This window comes from Cardiocondyla obscurior, linkage group LG13 (genome assembly GCF_019399895.1).
Source record: "Cardiocondyla obscurior isolate alpha-2009 linkage group LG13, Cobs3.1, whole genome shotgun sequence".
In the NCBI taxonomy this organism is placed as follows: Eukaryota; Metazoa; Arthropoda; class Insecta; order Hymenoptera; family Formicidae; genus Cardiocondyla; species Cardiocondyla obscurior.
In genome coordinates, this window is record NC_091876.1 from 2752769 (window position 1) to 2773295 (window position 20527).

The 20527-nt window shown below is 39.2% G+C and overlaps 4 protein-coding genes across 4 annotated transcripts; 2 read left to right on the forward strand and 2 right to left on the reverse strand.

Moving 5' to 3' along the window:
- Positions 1-606: 606 nt before the first annotated feature.
- Positions 607-2888, forward strand: LOC139107412 (odorant receptor 49a-like). Its single transcript, XM_070664989.1, has 8 exons — positions 607-768; positions 868-987; positions 1118-1235; positions 1430-1700; positions 1825-1941; positions 2044-2134; positions 2202-2338; positions 2575-2888. Exons 1-8 carry the CDS (start codon positions 613-615, stop codon positions 2726-2728), a joined length of 1164 nt encoding a protein of 387 aa, XP_070521090.1. The 5' UTR covers positions 607-612; the 3' UTR covers positions 2729-2888.
- Positions 2889-2904: 16 nt separating this feature from the next.
- LOC139107409 (odorant receptor 13a) lies at positions 2905-6309 on the reverse strand. Its single transcript, XM_070664985.1, has 9 exons — positions 5776-6309; positions 5433-5558; positions 5243-5363; positions 4761-5022; positions 4149-4271; positions 3929-4019; positions 3604-3740; positions 3306-3438; positions 2905-3231 (listed from the first exon to the last, which is right to left on the reverse strand). Exons 1-9 carry the CDS (start codon positions 6010-6012, stop codon positions 3181-3183), a joined length of 1281 nt encoding a protein of 426 aa, XP_070521086.1. The 5' UTR covers positions 6013-6309; the 3' UTR covers positions 2905-3180.
- A 21-nt stretch (positions 6310-6330) lies between these two features.
- LOC139107407 (odorant receptor 2a-like) lies at positions 6331-11708 on the reverse strand. Its single transcript, XM_070664983.1, has 9 exons — positions 8766-11708; positions 8480-8599; positions 8285-8402; positions 7945-8194; positions 7740-7862; positions 7556-7646; positions 7281-7417; positions 6989-7121; positions 6331-6812 (listed from the first exon to the last, which is right to left on the reverse strand). The coding sequence occupies exons 1-9, from the start codon at positions 8907-8909 to the stop codon at positions 6762-6764; spliced, it is 1167 nt and encodes a 388-aa protein (XP_070521084.1). The 5' UTR covers positions 8910-11708; the 3' UTR covers positions 6331-6761.
- Positions 11709-11758: 50 nt separating this feature from the next.
- Positions 11759-19024, forward strand: LOC139107413 (uncharacterized). Its single transcript, XM_070664990.1, has 3 exons — positions 11759-12583; positions 12722-12926; positions 13068-19024. The coding sequence occupies exons 1-3, from the start codon at positions 12282-12284 to the stop codon at positions 13344-13346; spliced, it is 786 nt and encodes a 261-aa protein (XP_070521091.1). The 5' UTR covers positions 11759-12281; the 3' UTR covers positions 13347-19024.
- The last annotated feature ends 1503 nt before the right edge of the window (positions 19025-20527 follow it).

Here is a 20527-nt window from a genome sequence, read left to right on the forward strand (position 1 = left end):
CAGAAGCAAGGAATGAGAGAACGGAAAGAAATCAGTCATCGGCAAACCGGCCGGCGCGGTATATACATGCGGAACATGTAAAAAATCAGTCTTCGGCAATCCGGCCGGCGCGGTATATACATGCGATACATGTGAAACTCGACGCACACGACGCTATAATAATGTCACGTTCGCTAGCTGCCGTCGCCATATCTGCTTTTCAGCGTACATAAAAAAGTAGATTAAAAAAAAAATTCTATCAGCAACGTTGAGACGAACGTAAACTGTTTCCTCGACGTATCAATATATGGAGCAAATCGGTAAGAGGGTCTTTTTACTACATGGCAAAACTATCGTCGTTTAATGTATACCCTTTCGAGAAAACTTACGAGAAGGATATTATTTTCATTCGTATAGACGTACAATTTTACAATCGCATGCAATTTCGCAATCGATCACTAAATGGCAGCGGATAGGTTTCACAGAACCGGAACGTTCGCGGCGCATCCGGTTCCACGCGGCAACGTTAAATAGAATTTATTATGAGAAAAACAAACGACGTGATCTGTATGCCTTCACGGGATCGAATATAAATTTAGCTAACACAAAGTGGCAGAGGCGAACGGAGAAAAGATGCGTCGCGTCGACCAGTTCTTTCGGAAATCGTGCTATAGTATTCTCCGCATTCTATTGATCCCGTGCGGTATATGGCCGTTTCAAGCGTTAAGCAAACGATACGCGATGTATATCGGGTTCACGTTTCTCTTTGGGTCCGGAATTTCCTTCGAGGTATTGTTTAAAAGAGAGATCAAAAGAGAGAAAAAGAGAGAGAGAGATAGAAATTAACTTTTACTAATTAAAAAATAATTTTAATTACGACATACATAGATACTGTGTCTGATTCATGTTTGGCCAGATTTTCTCGATGTATTCGATTGCTTGTCGATGTTATTTTACGCCCTATCGTCGACAATTAAATTAATCTACGCGGTGTATAAGTTATCTAAGGTAAAGTAAGTGAAAATAATTAAGCGCCGGAATAATAATTTTCAAATAGAAATTATTAATACAATATTAAAAAAAAAATATTATTACGTTACAAGACATTGCACGATATCTCAAGATAAAATATTTACAGATCAAGCTACTTCTCTTAAATATGCAAGAGCACTGGTGTTCACCGAAATCCGATCAAGAGGCCAGAATCTTGCGCTCAAATGTACTGTTTGCGCGTAAATTCGGCTTCGTTTATACAAGTAAGTTTAAAGATTTCATTTATATTTTTTTTTTTAATTTTATGTAAAGTGCATAAAAAAGCAATTGCTTAAACAACCAAAATAATCCATCTTCCATGTAATTAATTTTAAACAGCATATCCTAATTTATTACTCAATAATATTATAGAATTATATATTTTTATCAATGCTTATAAATCTGATGCTTCTGTTAGCCATTATACTAGCTCATGCCGTCATTTACGGGATCACGCCTTTAGTGGGAAAATTTACTTACGATTCAATAGACGTGTCGAATGAAACACAAGACGCGCAAACGGAATCGGTTCACCATCTCAGTTACATACTTGATCTGCAAATGAAGTACATTCCTCTTTTAATACAGGGCTTCTTGTACGAATTCTTTTTCACATTAATACTGATTTCGTTCAACGTCCTTTATTTAATGTGCGTTCAACACTGTTGCGGTTTATTCGAGGCTTTAAAGTAAGGTTTAACGAACAAATTCAGCGTTATTAATTAACGTACGATATAATTATAGATTTTATATATTCCGCGTGTTAATGTCGTAAGATGTTTCTATTCAATTTTATGTAATATCAAACTTTAGATATCATTTAGAAAATGCATTTAATTTTGGAAATAACGACAACGACGTAATATCCATCCAGGATACATGTAGTTCGAAGATTGCGTACGGTGTCCGAAGGCACGCGGAGGCAATACAGTTAGTATACGCACTCGTAATAATTTTTATTTTTACAAGTAATATGTAAGTAAGTAATTGATATTAATAAAATTCTTACGTCTTTACGTTTAATCACGATAGGTTTGCTGCAACCGTAGAATCGCTCTACAGCGTACCGTTTTTCGTACAGCTGGCGATGAACGTGTCGCTATTAAGCATCGTTGGATTTCAGGTAATTTACGAAATAATTATTTGCTGATCGTACGCATTGAACCGTGTGACGCAAACTTTTTTTTTAGGTAGTAACGAACGCAGAGAATATTAATCGTCTTATGCCGTACGGCACTTATCTGAACGGGCTTGTACTTAATATGTTTTTTGAAAATTGGCAAGGTCAGAAAATCATGGACTGCAACCAAAAGATATATGAATCCGCGTACGTTTGAAATATTAAAATATATATATTAATTTAATTTTTTCTGTAGTTAATATTGTAGATATCAGAAATTTACAATCGAACAAATTGGTTGATTTAATTTAACGTTTTTTTTCTTAAATTTGTCTAAAAAAATTATTTCACGCAGAAATACCGGTATAATTAAATCAAATTAAATTTGTAATTATTTTTCAAAATAGCTGCATAAAAATTATATATAATAAACGCGTTTGCAGATACAAGTTAAAGTGGTATAATATGCCTATAACGTCGCAGAAGCTTCTGATAATAATCATAATGAGAAGTAGAAAACCATTAATAATAACTGCGGGGAAAATTTTTGTTCTGTCCTACGTAACTTTTAGCACGGTAAGTGGAACGGTGCAGTAAAGCAAGTGCAATTTCACTGTTCATAACGTAAAATTTTATTTAAGGTAATGCGTACATGCTTCTCATATTTAATGATTCTACGATCCATGCAATAAAAACTCGAACGTAATAGAAATTCGTAAGAAGCAAGCTCGGAGATACGTTAACGGCCATCGTGATTTAGTAACTGAAAGATATGTATCTCGTTACACGAAACATTGTATCTTCCATGCAAATTTTTTATGTAGCTAAATAAAATTAGGGAAGAGTCACAATTGTAATACCAACGTGTTTCTAATTTTTTTCGTCGCGAATATTCTAACGCAAAAAATATTTAATGATCCGTAATAGTCATTTCTAATTATTATTATAACTTACAAGTTGTCAAAGTAGAAGGAGCGGGGGGGAATATAAATAAATTAATTATTTGTAGGTGTCACAAATAATAACATTTTAATTAGCAACGAGTTCACTCATTGCATAGAACAAAGGACGGTAAAGTATGAAAATGACGTCCGTGCAACCTTAAAAAAAAAAGACGACATATCAATCTTTACTATACGATATTAGATCTGCGTTTAAAAAGAATTTATCTTACTGCAGAGAAATTTGCCAGGTTTAAGGTGTACAGTTTACCCGCGGTTATCTTAATTGGCACGTAACTCCTTAACAGCATAATGTTGATTATTCTCCTCACTCTTAGCGAAGACTGATACCATCTACCGCCAGTTCTAAAAGACATGTCAAACTAATTTTTTTTTCTTTTTTTTTTCCTTAAGAATTATCTATTTTAACTAGTTCTAGAAAAATGTGCGAATATCCAAATAGCGTGTTGCTAAAATAATTATTTTTAGAACGTGCCTAGGTGAAAATGCTTCCAACTACGAGATACTTACATGTACGAGAAAATTTTGTTGGTATAATCCGACAATTGTTGGCCCGGCCAACTTTCGAGGTAGAGAACGGAAAGCAGACAGATAGTGAACGATGCGTACCGCAAGGCTACGTTTAGATCGCCCAACTTTACCACTGCCTAACTCGTAAATATAAATTAATTTTATTATACTGTCATACACGTAGTTATAGATTGAAAAAGTACTTTCTAGTCTCAAGCATAAGAGAGAAGATAACTTTTTTTTTTATAGATATATAATTTATCTGTGTTATTGATAATTATTATTACGCGTGTATTATTTAATATCTATTTATTTCTACACTGACCTGAAAAATGGTGAACGTTAAGCCAACCATATTGAAACCTAATTGAAAAAAATACGACGTCGTATTCGCATTCTCGATACGCTTAGCATATCTTTAAGAAAAAAAATTAGAAAAATTATTAAAGATATTTATGTCAAAATAGAAATTTTCGGCTGTGCGATGCACGTTGTATTATTAGCAGGAGAAAAAAGATATAAAGTAATTATTTAAAGATACTAACTCTATTATATGATTGTGCAGGACCACACAATTTTTAACATATCTGTACGCAATAGCCTCCTGTTTATTTGGATACAAATTTATGTCTAAGGAATCTCCTTCAATAATTCGTTCTAGTCGGTATCTAAAAAATGCTTATTGATAAACGTATCTTAAACATAAATCGGTTCTAAGGATGCTGAAAATCGCTCGAGAGTGATGGTGAACATTAATGTTTAAATTTAATGTCGCTGTCTCTACCTTGGATGATCACGTATAGTTTTTATCTTTACAACGTAATGTATTAGACGTGACGAACTTAGGTAACGTACGCATTAATAAGACACTCAGTGACAAATGACAAATATTTATTCCGCAGTCGCTCTTTCTCTTTCGTTCAACAGTAATTGACGACAAAAATTATTATATATTTCTATATATCAAAGATGCAAGAAAAGAAAAAAAAACGTATAAAAAACGTGTGACGGTATGAGATGATTCAGTATAAAATGAGATGAATACCGAGGTTAAAGTTCTCGCAAGTAGTACGTAGACGCGGAGTACCTAGTACACGTTTTTAATGAGGAAAAAAATGTTGTTCGATCTTACGAAATGCCATTTATTGCAGAGTTACCCTAGGATCTCGCACATCCCGCATTCGTGTTGAACGTGAAATACCAACATCGTGTCTATCGCCACGACGACCGAGATGAATCCGAGGGTGCCGATATACGAGTGCACCAATACTGGATAATAATATTTTTCGCGGTCGATAAAATATTCCGAGCGGAACATCAGAGGTCTACCCTCAGAAATGTTGTACAGTCCTAATGAGCTGGCTGTATTTAATATCAGTGGTACAACCATAAATGGAGTCATTGAGCCATATAGAGAGACTGTAATGTATCAAATGTATCGATGAAAGAGCCGTTTAGGCTTAAAAATATTTTAGGCTTATTTAAAAAGTATTTTTTGCATTTTATCAAATTTTAATTGTAATATTAATTATATATATGTTCATGGTTTAAATTTATACGAATTATTATACGCGTAGATTTTTTGCTTTTCTTTTGTCTCTTTTGCAAAATTTTTACAAACTTTCGAAACAATTTATACCTGCGTAAGCGATCGTCACTTTCCTACCCATCGCGTAATTTTTACAGAGAATATTATACTCGTGGGTAAATTTAGAATAAATATTCCAATCTTCCACCATTGTAAAGGCGAGCTTCTTCATCTACGTTCAGTATAAGTAATAATTATGAGTGATATCGACAAAAACGCATCCTCAAAAAAGTAAACGTACCTGATCATGGTTGTATGTGTAATTAACGTGTTTACATATACACATTAAACTAATTACGAAAGGCGACACGCCTTCCATAAATGCATCGATGTCACCTGCAAACCAAGCAGTGAACATCCCGCCACCCTAAAGTATGCATGAGCACGTATAATTATAGATATCGTTATTTTAATCCTATCTATATTATTCATTATATCAAAATTATTTATTAAAAAACGAAAAAATATTTCTAACTTAATAATTAATTTTTTACTTTCATATTGGTCATCGTTATGACCTCTTATTAATTTTTTTCTTATTAAAAAAATTTTTTTTTTAAAGGAATTTAAGATGTGTTGATCACCTGAATAACCGCCTGTGCGAAAACTGCGGGAACAAAGACGCTTTGAATAAGAAATTTCTCCCAAGTCTCCAGATACGGCCACTCGCCGACAAGGTACATTAAGAACTGATTGATGCGCATGTACCGACTTTGGACACTGTCCATCTTTACAGTTTCACGGCGGATGTAGCACTGTGCCTGCCAAACCTTGCGGGAAATGCGACACGTGGGGAGGAATTCATTTGCTTCGTCAAGCATTCCGTTTGCAAGTATTTCCGACGGCCGGCGTAATTGAGAAAAATTGCACCGCGGAAGGAATCAAATCGATATGCCGCATCACGCACGGGGTACGATATGCCCGTAAACTGCACGGGGGCAGTTTAAAGAAAGAGATAAAGTTTCGATGCGATATCTTTTTCCCGGTCGTACAACGCGGAGGGTCGAGTTAAGCGTCCGAGCATTGCGGAAAGTTAAAAGTGCATACGCAACACGCTTCGTTGAAACCTCCCCGGCCGTTTCTTATACAGAAGGAAGAAGTCAGCGCAAATTTCACGTCAATTCACTTCCGTTGTAATATATATACACCGTTCCGCGGCCTACCCTACTTTCTTTTCATATTTTTCAAGGGAATATACCGACGATATACTTCTATAGCACTCGTTAGATATCGCGATGTAGCGTTGAAATTTCTCTCTTGACCGCACGGAAATTCAAAGATAGTTTAACAATAAAATCAATCGTCTCGATTTTAGCTTAATATAAAAATACGTATTAAAAGTAATGGCACTTTATAGAATATATTACATATACATATATATACATATGTATATAACGTCGGTATTAATTATTAGTTCGTATTCAACCACGACGTAAAATATAATTTTCGTTATTCTAACAATTTATTTTCAGATCGGATTCTCTAACCGATGCTAGCCGGTGCCAGATCTAACTAGTGAACAGTCGTTGCTTCTTGATGTCACGTATCAAGACCCGAAGAATTGAACCCATCAATGTGCCGAACGTAAGAAAGTGAAGTATGACACCGCAGTCTTCAAAATCTTGAAGGAGATCAGACAAGTTTGTAAGTATATCATTTAATTATAAAATTAATATGACTGCGATTGATATATATATATATAATGTAATTAAGAAATATGTCTTAATTCCAGCGTATGTAATTTATATATTATTATACTTTTTCGTCTCCCTAAAAATCCCGAACGAATTCTCTTACCGTGGCAAATGTTTCCATGCATAAAACGAACATTCCGCCGGCCGTTAATACGCAAGGTAGCTGCGTTTTCATCATCATAAAAAGAACAAGCTTTTTCGTTCTAAGCGATGCATCGTACCAATTTAAATTAACTCTGCAATTACAGAAAAAAGAATTTACACGTCTCGCTAGACCGTGCTTCTAAATTCGTATATAGCTCATTGGATATATTAAATTAATTATTTTCGTACACTTTTATCAATCACATGAATCCTGCTCTTATTCTAAATTAGCGTTTACGTGAGATACGTACAGATTGGTATGAAGGTATCCACTATAATCCATTAATCTCTGAGCGTTAATACATTCGAAGCCGAGATGGAACGACAATGCGCACGTTACCGCTACTAATCTAAGAAATTCGTACAAATCGTCTGCCTTGGACACAGCCTAAACGAGATTAATTGTGGTCGGGCAAACGTAAAAATTAATTTTTAATTTATGCAACTACTTGTTTGTTGAGTGCATCACTAAATCAAATTGATAATCTTCGTCACTGTCGATTAGTGATACGTACAAAACACATACCCCAACGCTCGTAACGCTCATAGCTATCATATTTAGCCCGGAGTGGAACAAAAAATGCTTGGAGTAAACCATTTCCATGAGATTGGTGAACCTTGATTTTTTTTTTTTAAATTATCTCTTAAAAAAATTAGCAACAAGCCGCGATACCTCTAATTAATCAATCGAGGTGGAAAACGGCACAAACCTTATAGCTGCTCTGTGGTCGCGAACGCATTGTATCATATTTTGATACGCGTTATCTTTCATTATTGGGAGATTGGCGTCTGCGGTCAAGCATACCTCTCGTATCGCTTGCTCTATTCGCGAACTTAAAAAAATAACGGCAGGAATAAAATTGAGAAGGGAATGAGGGGGGCCCAGATATCTTCCCGCGGGACGCCGTTACTCACCTAGTTATAATAAATAGCCCGCAAGCGTGTTGGACAAATATCACAAACATCGCGTCGCTCGCGACGATGGACGTAACGCAAATTACAGCGGTGAAATATCCGTGAAACAAAATTGGAAAGTAATATTTGTCCATGTCGACGAAATACTCGACTCTGTGCAGCATAGGCCGAGTCGTGGCGTTAGCGACTCGAAGAATTAACGGCTGGAAGGGCACCAACATAAATACTACCGTCATCGTGTATAACACGCCTAAAGGAAAGTATTGTTTAAAGACCTGCCAGGCCGAATAAATTAATTAAAAACGTTTATGGAGATTTTACTCTCAGGGCTAATACTCACTAGCGTAAACGGTCGAGGATCTCTTGCCACTATCCGCGTATTTCTGCAGAATCTTTATGTCATTAGAATTTCTTAAAGAACAAAAATCATTTCGTATTTGCTCGAGCAATTCCCTTATCTATAATTTTGTTTTAATTATTTATTACTCTGAAATACTATTAAAAAAAATTTTTTTTTGTCAACGATTGCACGTACCTCATTTATACAAAGTATGGAATTCATTATTTTTGTCATACCCGAAACGTCAACCATTATCGGAACAAGGCACTCGATCACGATATCCATATCGTGAATGTACGCGTACATACCGCATAGCTTGAACGAATTAATTATTCTTGTAATTATACGAGAAGAAAAAAAAAATTTAATTTTACGACGCGAATTATATCTCGCTTGATACAAAAATTATTCTGCGCCGCGAAATCAGTCTACGCGTTTGTTTCTTCGAAATAGAATTAGACGAGGTAATTTTTTCCCGTACCTTGGCGAGAAATTGCGAGCAAACTACAGTTACTATGACGATCCTTATCACTTGGCTCGTCCTAGACGATTGGTAAGGCCATTGGCCGACTGCTGATAGCAGAATTTTGTTGACTCTGTAATTGTGCCCGTCAAAGAAATCCATTTTACTTACGTTAGCGGAATACTAAGGGCATCACACGGGTCTTTTCAGGCCTTACCGCGTTGTCTAGTCGCACGTAACCGTCTCACAATATTAACAATTCTTTGTGTAACGCGACTCTTGAAGCAATTGTTCCTATTAGGGTACTTATAGTCGACGCCAAATGATTGCTGAAAGGTATATACCTAATTCCGCGGTTTGATGTCCGTAGCAAAGCGACGTCGTAATTACAGGACGCAATTTGCTTTGTATTGTGTATGCTATTTCGATTGAAAGTATGAATTTTCAAAACGTTTCTCCGAAAGCTCCCATTTTGCAACGACGTGAACTTACACGCGACTTTCTGTTCATTACGTCACGAATTAGACGGCGGTGAGTCTAAATATAGAAACAGAAATGATACGGCACTTATCAACGTCTCTGGCGTCGCGAAATTACAGTGTTTTTCAATCTCGGTCTCGCAATGTTGTCGGAAAAATGTTAAAAAAGTGGCCCGATAAGCGCCGTTCAAACGCTACGCCGCGAATGTGGAGCGTTGCGACTCGGTGCACGTATTTAATTACTTATCGCGCAGAAGTAACAAAGGTATTTACAGCAATTCAATTTGTTTAAATTTCTTTTCCCCGAAAATATATATCTTAAAAAATGCGTACAATACGATTTCGAACGTGGGGAGCGAAACGAAAGGATGCGTCGAAGATTTCGCTACACGTTTGCGGCGCCATATGGCTCTCGGATAGGTTTCGGATTCGTTTCCGAGAGCGGTGGGACGCCACTCGAAGGCTACGAACGGCAATAGTCGATCTATCATGCGCTCGTCGCGCAGTTTCCATCCCTCGGATGGTGTTTCTAATTGGAACGTGGAATTGAATACGAGTTGACGAAAAGATAATCATAATATAACGAGGGTACGTCCAATCATGGCTGCGGTCATTTCTATTAAAATGCATCTCGACGAAAATGGCAAACGGTAACGAGATGTAATTGTTTACATCGAAGGGGGGTATTTAAATGTCCACTCGGTACCATCGATTAAACTACTTTGCTCACCCGGTTACGCAAGGTGTCGTTCCCCCCGAGTGCGCTCCGCAGTTTCCTTTCTCTCTCGACCCCTTTATCACGAGATCTCCCGCCTTCGGTCGCCAACACCTTACGTCTTCCTCCCTACGCTCTATCGCGATCCTAAGTACAAGGTTATTAAAAGTCCCTTATCAAGCATCGCCTCGCAAGAGAGACAGAATTATCCTTCCACCCGACGCTTTAATTTCATTTACAACGAGGAAATCGAAAGGCAGCTGCGCGCCACTTTTAATAAAAGTAACGTCTAAATTTTTTTCTTTCAAACTCTGTTATCTCATCGTCTTGTTAAAAATTCATAAATTTTGAATTAACATTTTGCTCGATATTTTTTTACATGTACAGAATGAACTTTGAATATTTTATATTTTAATGATATAATTAGAACTTTTTGTCGTTATTATGATTATTCATATTAATGCGGAAAAAGATCTTTATTGTTTCGAAAATAATTGTCAAACTTCGTCGTCGTCGCGTTCTAATTTAGGCTCGTGCCTTTTAAAGCACTGTTGACAGCGATATAACGTGCTTCGACGTTACGGTAGGGCACTAAATGAGGGAATTTCGGTTTGGGTGGAATCTCTCTCGAGGGCTTCCTTCCGGCGCCGCGCGTGCTTTTATCCTGAGATCTCCCGCCCTCGGCTGGCCGACACCTTGCACTTCTCGTTATACGCTCGTAGACGAATGCCACGCGCGCCAAGTCTACGCCCGTTTCGTACGAGGGGTAGAACCCCGCGGGAGATGGATATCACTAATTATCTCAAGGCAAAGGAGTCCGCGGCGGTAGTAACAAGTAACCGTTGCATTTTACCACATTCATTCGCCGCTTTTGGCGGCACTCGTATCATCTTTTATCAACGCATACGAATTCTCTATTTAATTTGTAATTTTTTTTTTTCTCTATAGAATTTTTGTAATTAATCCACAAATTAATTAATATTAATATAAAAAAATGTATGCGTTAAAGTAAATTTAAGTGTCACAACCGATATGTGCGAACGTAACGGTATGAAAATTTTAGTCTCCTCTCACAAAGGAATTTCAAGCTTCTAATTTCGCGCTTTATTCCGTTTTCAGATTATAGACGACGGGAAACCGCATACGCGGGAATCGTAAGTGCTCGGTTTCCTTTCCCCGTCGCGCTGCATCCTCGTTGTTCTTTTGATGCCGCGTATACAAAAATGCAACGATATAATATGGCGCGTACAGGTATTACATGTGGAGTGGCTTCTATTGTAAAAGCATCTGTCGTTCCGCCGTCGGTCGTCGCGGTGATCGGTACGCCAAGCAGAAAGAAAGACGGAAAATTGGAAATTGGAAATTAATATCCGCACGTCACCGCCGTTCAAAAATTAAACGTAACCCCGCGGTACCGCAACGAATAAAGATATTAATAAATTCATAACGGCATAACGAGCTACCGTGATATCTCTTTGAGAGTGCATCAAGGTGCACTAGAAGAACTCAAAGTAATAAACGCGAGGAAAAAGAGTCGCCAGGGTGGTGCGCAGTTTGAGAATTAAAATAGAAAAATGAACTCCGGCGCCGCAAAGAACATCCGCGAGCTCATTCTTTCAGGCCAGCGGACACCGCTCGGCGGTTCGCGGAGGTAGGATGGACTCGCGGCGCGGGCGTGCCTGCAGAACGGATGTCGAGGAACCTGAAGAGAAGAGGGGTAGATACAGAAAGAGTCCGAATAAGCCGCTGCCAGGTGTACGTATCGCCCATAGGGATAGGTAGAAAACAAGGTGGGAACCATATGTTGATCTGCTGACGGGCGCTCTGGCACGCGCCAGGCGCACTCAAACTCGAGCCTTTACACCGCGAGGATCGGGGTACTGTGGTGTCCACCTCGGGCCTACCTTCCGCCAACTTGATCGAACGCCTGACAGCTCGGTCTCGATGTTCCTTTCGCGGCCTCACGGCCCACGCGTAAGAGACGTTCGACACGAGGAACGCGGCGCGCCGGCACGCTTTCGGCGAAGATCAAGCTCGCGCGGGAGTTCGATTAGATCGATTTCGTGTAGGTGATGTGCCGACGTATCGACGTGATATTCTTCACGCACAAGAAACCCGCCTCGACATTTATTAATATTTATCCGCGCCGTCAAATGCAATAGAATGTGAATTAATACTACGAATCTTTGTGCCGCATTTTTATCTTCTACGTGACGTCGAGGGAATTTGGAGAACGCAGCTATGTCGCGAAAGAATCTCGCGTCGTAAGAAGATTACACCTGGGCTTATGTGACACGATTCTACGTACCGAGTCGATTAAATAAATTTCTCGATCCGATCATGGCCCTTCTATCGAATCATCACTGCAACTATCAGAGCACGCAGTCTGACATGTTAACGCCGGCCTACCCGAACCCAGCGAGGAGCTACGACCCCCTGTATCCGTCGCCGTATAACTCTCCGAGTTACGAGCCTACAAGAATCGCGTATCGGGACAGCTGTGCGCACGAGAGCGAGCTAACGCCACGAAGAGATGTCGAAACCCTGGACTACGCCAAGGATATAGTGTCGGAGTACACAAAGACTCCGGAAGGATACGATCGAGGACCCTATGGCGTCTTGACGCCCGTCACCCCGCAAAGGTAAAACGCACTGAGAGAAAAATTTAGCCTCGACCATAATTTTATATTTCTAATTTTATACTTGATACCAAAAGTAACTGTATATTTTTTTTTATCTCTCAGTGTATAAAACAGTTCGTTATCTTTGGAAATTTATAGGTACGAGCCACCGCACTCGATGGACCAGACTACGTCACCGCGGTCAACATTGTACGAAGAAAGTTCGATGGACTATCAGCCGCCGTCATATTGCTACGAGACACCACCTCAAGAACCAAGATATCAACCCCTGGAGAACAGCAAGTCAATTCTCACAATCGTCGAACCTCGGGCCAATTGTTGGGAGCCCATTGTTTCGACGCAGGTAATTATAATCGATTTGAATTGCAATTTAGCGATTGTGAGCGATGATTAATAATATATTTAAATAAATGACGCAATAACGAGCGATTTATTAATGGCGCATTAATTTAATACCTAATTTAATAATAATAATTTCCTTTAGAGAATGCCGACGACGCCGCCGGTGAGCCCGCGTAAGGGCAGACGAAGATCTCGCGACGTGCCGCCATCCCCGACGGTGTTGAAACGCCGACGTCTCGCTGCAAACGCGCGCGAACGGCGTCGTATGAACGGTCTGAACGACGCATTCGACAAGCTTCGCGAGGTCGTACCTAGCCTCGGGACCGATCACAAACTTAGCAAGTTCGAGACCCTGCAAATGGCACAGAGCTACATAGCTGCCTTGTGCGACCTTCTACAGAGACACGACGGCAAGAGATAAATCCCGAAACCGAGAATGCAAGTATCACGATTAATCATTTCCTCTGGCGCGCTATCTCGAAGACGTGTTCGCCTGATTCACAAATTCGGCAGTGCAACAATAGTTTCTAAATAAAATTCTTTTTCCCTTTAAAAAAAAAAAACTGCAATATATATGCAAATTGCTTGAAAAAGCAATGAATTGTTAATCAAAGTTAATTTCTTATATAATCTTAAAATGGAACTGTTAATAACAAAACGCACAGATAATATTTCAATACGTTTTCAAGCGTGACAAAATACTTATAGCGATTGTTGTAAAAAAATATATATATAAAGACTGAATTGCAACGAACGGAATAGAAGACTTTCTTAATACTGCCGTAATTTGATTTAAATAAGTTTTGATGGGAATTAAGCACTTTTGCTAATAATATTTCTATTACGATTATGCGGAAAATTATTTTAAAAAATGGCAATAAGCGTTATTTAATTACGAGTTTAATTTGCATGATATTAATAATTCTTTCAGATATATATTTTCTATAGTTTAATTTGAAATATCTTCAACTATATTTTAAATTAAGATATTGAGAATAATGTTATTAATTTTTTTTTAATTTAAATATGCATTGCAAATGTAATAATGAACATGTGTGTTTCTATACTTTTTACGTATTTTAATATAAGACGAAAAAACACAGCTAAGCATCCAAAGAGATAGAAAGACTAAGTACGACAATATCAAAGGAGTCCATTGTGTGTATGCTACATCGTTTGCATGTGTGTGTGATAATTTTTTATACGTATTCTATACTTTTCTGTAAGACGGCTATTACGCATAATTTTTAACAAAGCTGAGATTTAATATTAATAATTTCCATCTCGCTCTTTTTTTTATTTTACTTCCGGAAATGGACTTAAATTAAGATTAATGTTGTTCTTTAGTAAAATTTGTAATTACTCTAGTCAAAATATTATTATCAATTTTGGTCATATTTAATTAAAAAAAAAAAAAAAGAAAAAAAAATCGACGCCAAAGATGTGGAAAAAATATTGTAATAAATAATAAAAAATAAATCGCGTTCATAAATTTACCGTATAATCGACCAAAGATTTTTATAACTAAGAAGTGTTATGTATAATATTTTAACCCATTGCATATCCAACATTAGTTCGTAAGCCGATAAATTCATTATATGATGCACATAATTGTAATGTTAATACTCTTAAATCTGAATATCATTTTGTACACTACTGTAAATAAAGTATACAATGTTTGTAAAAAAAAAATTGTGTTATTATTTATTAATAAATGAATCAACTTGCAACTTGCGGATCTCTCTTATTTATTCGCGGAATTATTTTTTAAACTAAAAATAATGAAAGATAATGTCGCCTTTTTTTTTCTTCATTGATAATTTTGAGCTGCGTGGATTAAATATAATTAGGCGGAATAAATCGCCGTAATGCATGATGTCATACCGCATTCTTCCGGTCATCTCGTGCATAAACGCCGATTTTCCGGTTCTGCACGTGGGCGCGTGACCGGCACACGCACTTGTTGCCCACCTTTCCGTTTCCCTGCGGACGATTCCCCGTTCCCCACCGAACCCCTTCCGGACGCGGGCAATTCTTGTGCGTTTTTCTCCGACAGCGTCTTCATTATTTTCGGTTAAGTATGTCACAGAATTGCTTTGCAACAGCCGCGTAATACGGACGTCTTTTATTCGCTTCGCAAACAAAAATAAAAAGAAATAAAAAAATTCTAAAAATCCTAGCTGAATGTTGCACCTATCTTTACTTACTTATTAATTGTCTAACTTCGACTTAACATAACTAGATACCGTTTTTATTTATTAGTTTACGAGTTAAAATTAAATACATATTTTTTCAAACAAGCTCTGGCAAAATTGAGTTACGATTAGTTCGATTATTTTTTATTTAATTATATAATAATAATTTTTTTTTTTTTTTTTTTGTATCGAACTACTTATTATCAATACTTGGCGTGTTCCGGCCAGAAGAACCGGAAGCTTCCCAGAGGAAAAGAAGTCGGTTTTGTCGTTATTCGCCGACACGACGGTCCGCTTTCTCTCGAGAGATCGTGCATCCATCTCGCGTGATACGTGCACCGGTGCATCTATTGCAAAATATTTTTTCGATACCGTGAGAATTCCGTACTTCGCGTAGAGACGCTACTCCGTAATTTCGCTCTAATTACTCACGTCGCGTCTGTCCTTTGTCCAATTGTTCCACAGTCGTGCTTCTTTCTTTCACTGCCGAGACGACCGGACGAACGCAAATTAATGTAACGTTGCGCACATGACAACGAGCAGCTGTTGCTGATACCGCGCTTTGTTCGCGTCGTGCAGTTTATTGAAATGCATATCGCTTATTCTCAACGTTCGGAATACCTATGCTTTATGTATAACCCTATAATAATTTCCCTGTGATAATTTCACTTGAAATAAAATGCTGGAACTTGTAAAGTTTCAAAGAGTACCCCTAGACGCGATCGCATCGCGGTCAAAGATGCCTCGAGGTTCGACACGAAAGACGAAGATTGAGCGACTTGTCTGAACCGAAAGAAACAAGGTGACGAACAAATGGACGAAACGTAAGCGAAGGCTTCGATCGAGTATCCTCCTTCCGTTAAATTGGCAAGATCGACAGAACAAGAAAAAAAAAAAAAAAGAATCCGTCACATTTCAAGATACGTAGGCGGACAGCGGCACGTGCCCTACAATAGACCTCGTTAGCGATTTCGTATGATTTCCTTTTTCGTTTCTTTCTCTAGATGGAAGTCCACCTTCCTGTCGTAAATAAGGATCCCTTCCAGCACCAGATGTCCGGTAATTAGCGATCATTAATTACCTGAACGGACGGACCAGCGTTCGGCGCTGGCCCTTACGAAAAAAGATTCTCCCGATCTTTCGCGATATACCTACTGTAAAACACTTTAAACGGTATTTTTCTCCTCGAGACGAATTACATTACGTATAATCAAGCACAGAAACGATTTGACGATTTTTTTTTTCGATATATGTGACGTCGCAAACGGCTAGATAAAGATATCGAAGTAACAAATAATAATTTTTTTAATTTTATTTTTATTTAACCGTTAAAAAAATTTTTATCTTTTATATGTGTATATTTATATATAATAAATCACATGGCCAATATCCCGTTATAAAGGGCGGAGAAGGGATTTACCGAAGAAAGCGAGAGACTGCGGGAAACTGAGACAGATTTTGACCGAGTGGTCACTCGGTTGTAGGGCGTGACCAAAAGTGGTCAAGCATCGAAAGGATCGCTGAAAATCGATTTCAGGCGCAATTTGCGTCGAGCGCATTGCTCCGCGCCCTTTCAACCGGGAGAGCAAATTGGCCCGAGGGATTCGATTATCCTTTTTCCATTTTCTTCGTGTTATTCGCCGCGTGCATTAGTATTTAGTTAACTGTGCATGATTTTTAATTTTTATATTATACGTTTATTAACGAATTATAAATTACTTTCATCGATAATGTAATCTTCGTTGACTATTTATGATTTAATTATTACAATCTCTTTTCCTTTTCAGTGCTCACATGCTCGTTAAAGTTTTGTTTCAGTCATAGTGTCAGGAATTTAATAATTCTACAAACAAAAATTATCCATTTTTTATATTAGACGTAGAAGGTATAATTTTTAGATATGACTACATTAGAAGTGTCAAGATCCCGATGATCGAGATCAAGTTTGGAACGTAACCTTTATCCGACCGAGTCTCGTGAGAGAAGCAATTCGTTCCAGGCTGCAGGTACAACGAGGAGGCGATCTAGTAAACCGAAATTTCCGAGACACCTTTCGCTACCCTTATGGTGTCAAAGTCGGCACCCCGGACGAAGATCAATTTTATAGCCATCTGACTCCGTGTCGAGCGGATTTTTCCATCACCTCGGGCTTTCGACCCATTTGAAAACTCGTTAATCCTTTCGGGGCGATCGTTAAGTAACAAGAAGATACGCGGAACCAATTATCAAAAATCGGGCTAACCCGTTCGCGGGGTTGTACCGCCAAAATGCGTTTCACGTTCCAGCATCACGGCGATTTTTCCCAAATTTTCTTAAGCTCCTCGTGAAGCAAACGCACTAATTTTTTTTTTAAGACCAACGGCTCTTCGGGCTAATTAACGGGGGTTCAATCGATATCTCGCGCACGTAATCAAGCAAAGTATCGAAGGAAAGGAAAAAATAAAAAAAATAAGAGTACTTCCCCGAGCGAGAGCGATCCGATAAATCACAAGCGCCGCCATAACTGCCGATCGTCGTGATATAATAATCTGAGTTCTCGGTAAGGATGTCCCCGGAGGACGTGTGTGCGCGTTCAAAGAAACTCGTTGCTCATCCAGAAACTGCACCACGCACGAGATAGCCGGTTTCTCAATCGGCATCCAACCGAAGACTCGAGCCGATCGTCGGACGCGTTCTTTATTTTTATAAAAATCCTACCGACAAAAATTGCACAATAATTTGCCGCGCATAGAAACCTATGAGAGAAGACCTATCGGTATTGTATTAAAAATTCAACGTTTCGATACGACGTACTTTTCTACACGAGTGGCGATTTCGTAATAATTTGCACGAGAATGTGTAATAAACGGCGATAGAAGAAAAAGTCGGCCGAGACAATGGAAAAACGACGACGAGATGCGGCGAAAAGAAAGGGGAGTATATGCTGCGGACGAATTTGCATCACGCAGATCCACCAGAAATAATAAAAATACATAATATAATAGCGAGAGGGGTGTACGTAAGTGAGAAGTAAAAAAAGCGCAAAGAAAGTTAAAGAGAAACCACACGTCATTAAAAATCAGAGCTATTCAACCGACCGCTCTTACGTTAAATTGGGTGAACCTCGTTTTATTATTACCTTTTATTGCAGATTGAATAGGATATAAACTAATACGAGGAATTGTCCTATAATCTATCGTTTCCTAAAACTTTCTTGTTATTTTATTTTATTTTTTAATTCTTTCTAATTTCGAGGATTCGCTCGCGGTTTTAATCGACACGAGGAGCAGAACAGGCGTTGCCGCGCACATGTCATTTGCAATTCTCTTACGTTTAAGCCCCGATCAATATAAATTATTGCCTTGGTACCAGCGCCCTAGTATTACACCGTGCACTGCCGTATTTCTGAATTCACGCGGTCCTCCACGCGGTCGCAAATCCCTAAATTATTGTGTTGCGCTGCGGACGCAGTATTATCGGCACGCGCCCTGTCCGAAATATGGCGCACAGATGACCACTATGATGAATACACCTCGCGGTGTCCGCGGCTTCGAAACCGATTGGCGCACGCCGCCGATCACCTCTTTTTTCAGACCATATTGGCGGAAGGGCAAAGATTCACCACGAGTCGAAATATCAGTCGAATTAAATATATTACATACGGCCCGTGATATTGCAGATAAGAAATTGCATAGAATAGCATCTCGAGTATCTCTAGTTTAGCATTAGATTTCCTGTAGGCCTTTCTTGTTGTCAACTGATTCTCTTATAATTGCATATCTAAGGTCATCGACTGTTAGTTAGATATGATATTTCAAAGAAGCCTGTTGGCATCGAATGCATATTCTAACTGTAAACGCATTACGTGGCAAATCGATGGAAATTTAAACTCTATTACAAAACAGAATACGTAAAAAAAAAAGAAGAAAAAAAAAGAAAAGAAAAAAAACCGTTAAAAAAAAAATAATGCAAAGTCGATGACAAATGAGCACTGTCCATCTAATCGAACGGTCTTTCAACATTATCTCCTATGCGTCTCTTTATAGCGGCTTCCTCATAATGGGTAATAGTTCCTGCGTCAAGCTCGCGTACATTGTCGTGTGTGAAAATTAATGTTTCGAGACGAGAAAATATGTTTTAACAAAGATAGATTCCCGTATAAGGATCTCGAGCCTCAGCGGAGTCGGGAAATAAACGGCGAGCGTATTCAGGGACGAAAATAATCGAAGACAAATGTAGCCTGTTCATCGAGTGGCGAGGTCTCTCGGCACTTCTTCTCACGGTCGCTAGCAATTGCGTTTTGTATCCCTGCATTTTTTTTTCTTTTTTTTCCCCCCCTTTTCCCCGAGCTTATCTATGCCGACGAGAGGCCGTACGCACCGTTTTGCCGGTCGCAGAGTTTTCAATAAGTTCGATAGGAATCGACCCGGTCCGTCTATCGAAGCCGGACTAACCTGTCATTAAATGATTGTTAGGAGGTACTCGTTGTTAACGGGCCCGACAATTAGGGGATAGTTAGCCTGGTGCGCGCACCCTCGTTTACGGTGGCCGACCACCGCCAACACTGCTGCACGTCACGCTCCGCTGATCAGGATGTAACCGATGCAACAGATGACACCAACTTCTCGATTGCGCGCCACGCTATCCCGACTATCATGACGAACCCGGGCACGAGTAGTCCCCGTTTATTGCTCCCCCCCCGCCGGTCGACCGGTCGGCTCGTGCCATGTGGCGATCCCCCTCGTCTACGCAGAAACGATCGCCTCGACGACGTGTCATCGGTACGCCTAATTTACGATCGCGCCGCTCTGTTTTCGACCTGGCTCGTTTTACTACGCTCGAGTATTCTTTCGCATTTCAGTTTCGCCCGAATATCCCTATTTCTTTCTTCCCGCCTACGGTAATGAGTCGGCGACTGTTGTTACGTGAGATCACTACAACAATAGATAGCTTCTTGTCTCCATCTCGTCCCCGGTTCCCGACAAGGGCGTTTTGACGAGTAATTTGCAGTCGTGCCGATCATAAAATACCGCTAGCCACGAACAGGCGCCGACAGACTAAGCGAAATGCCGTGTCAAGCTACTCCGTGTTACCGTAGAACAGATCGCGTTTACCTGTCCTCTCCGTTGCCCCGTAGGTTGCGAGATCGGAATCGATAATTGTCAAAGACTCCGCGATATACGATTATTGCTTCCTGCCCTTTAGCGTTTATTTCAGCCGCCGATAAATTAACACCGCGGACAGTTATGACGCCGATTCGGAAATTACAATCCGCCGTAATAGGTGAACGTTTCTTAATTCCTATCGGTCGCTCTTCGCGACGACGATTTCCGCGCGTTCGCGTAAACTTTCCCTGATTGTCCCCGGCGATATTCGACGTAACTCCGTTACGCTATGGTGCGCGCGAAATGCGGAGGACGGTGCAACA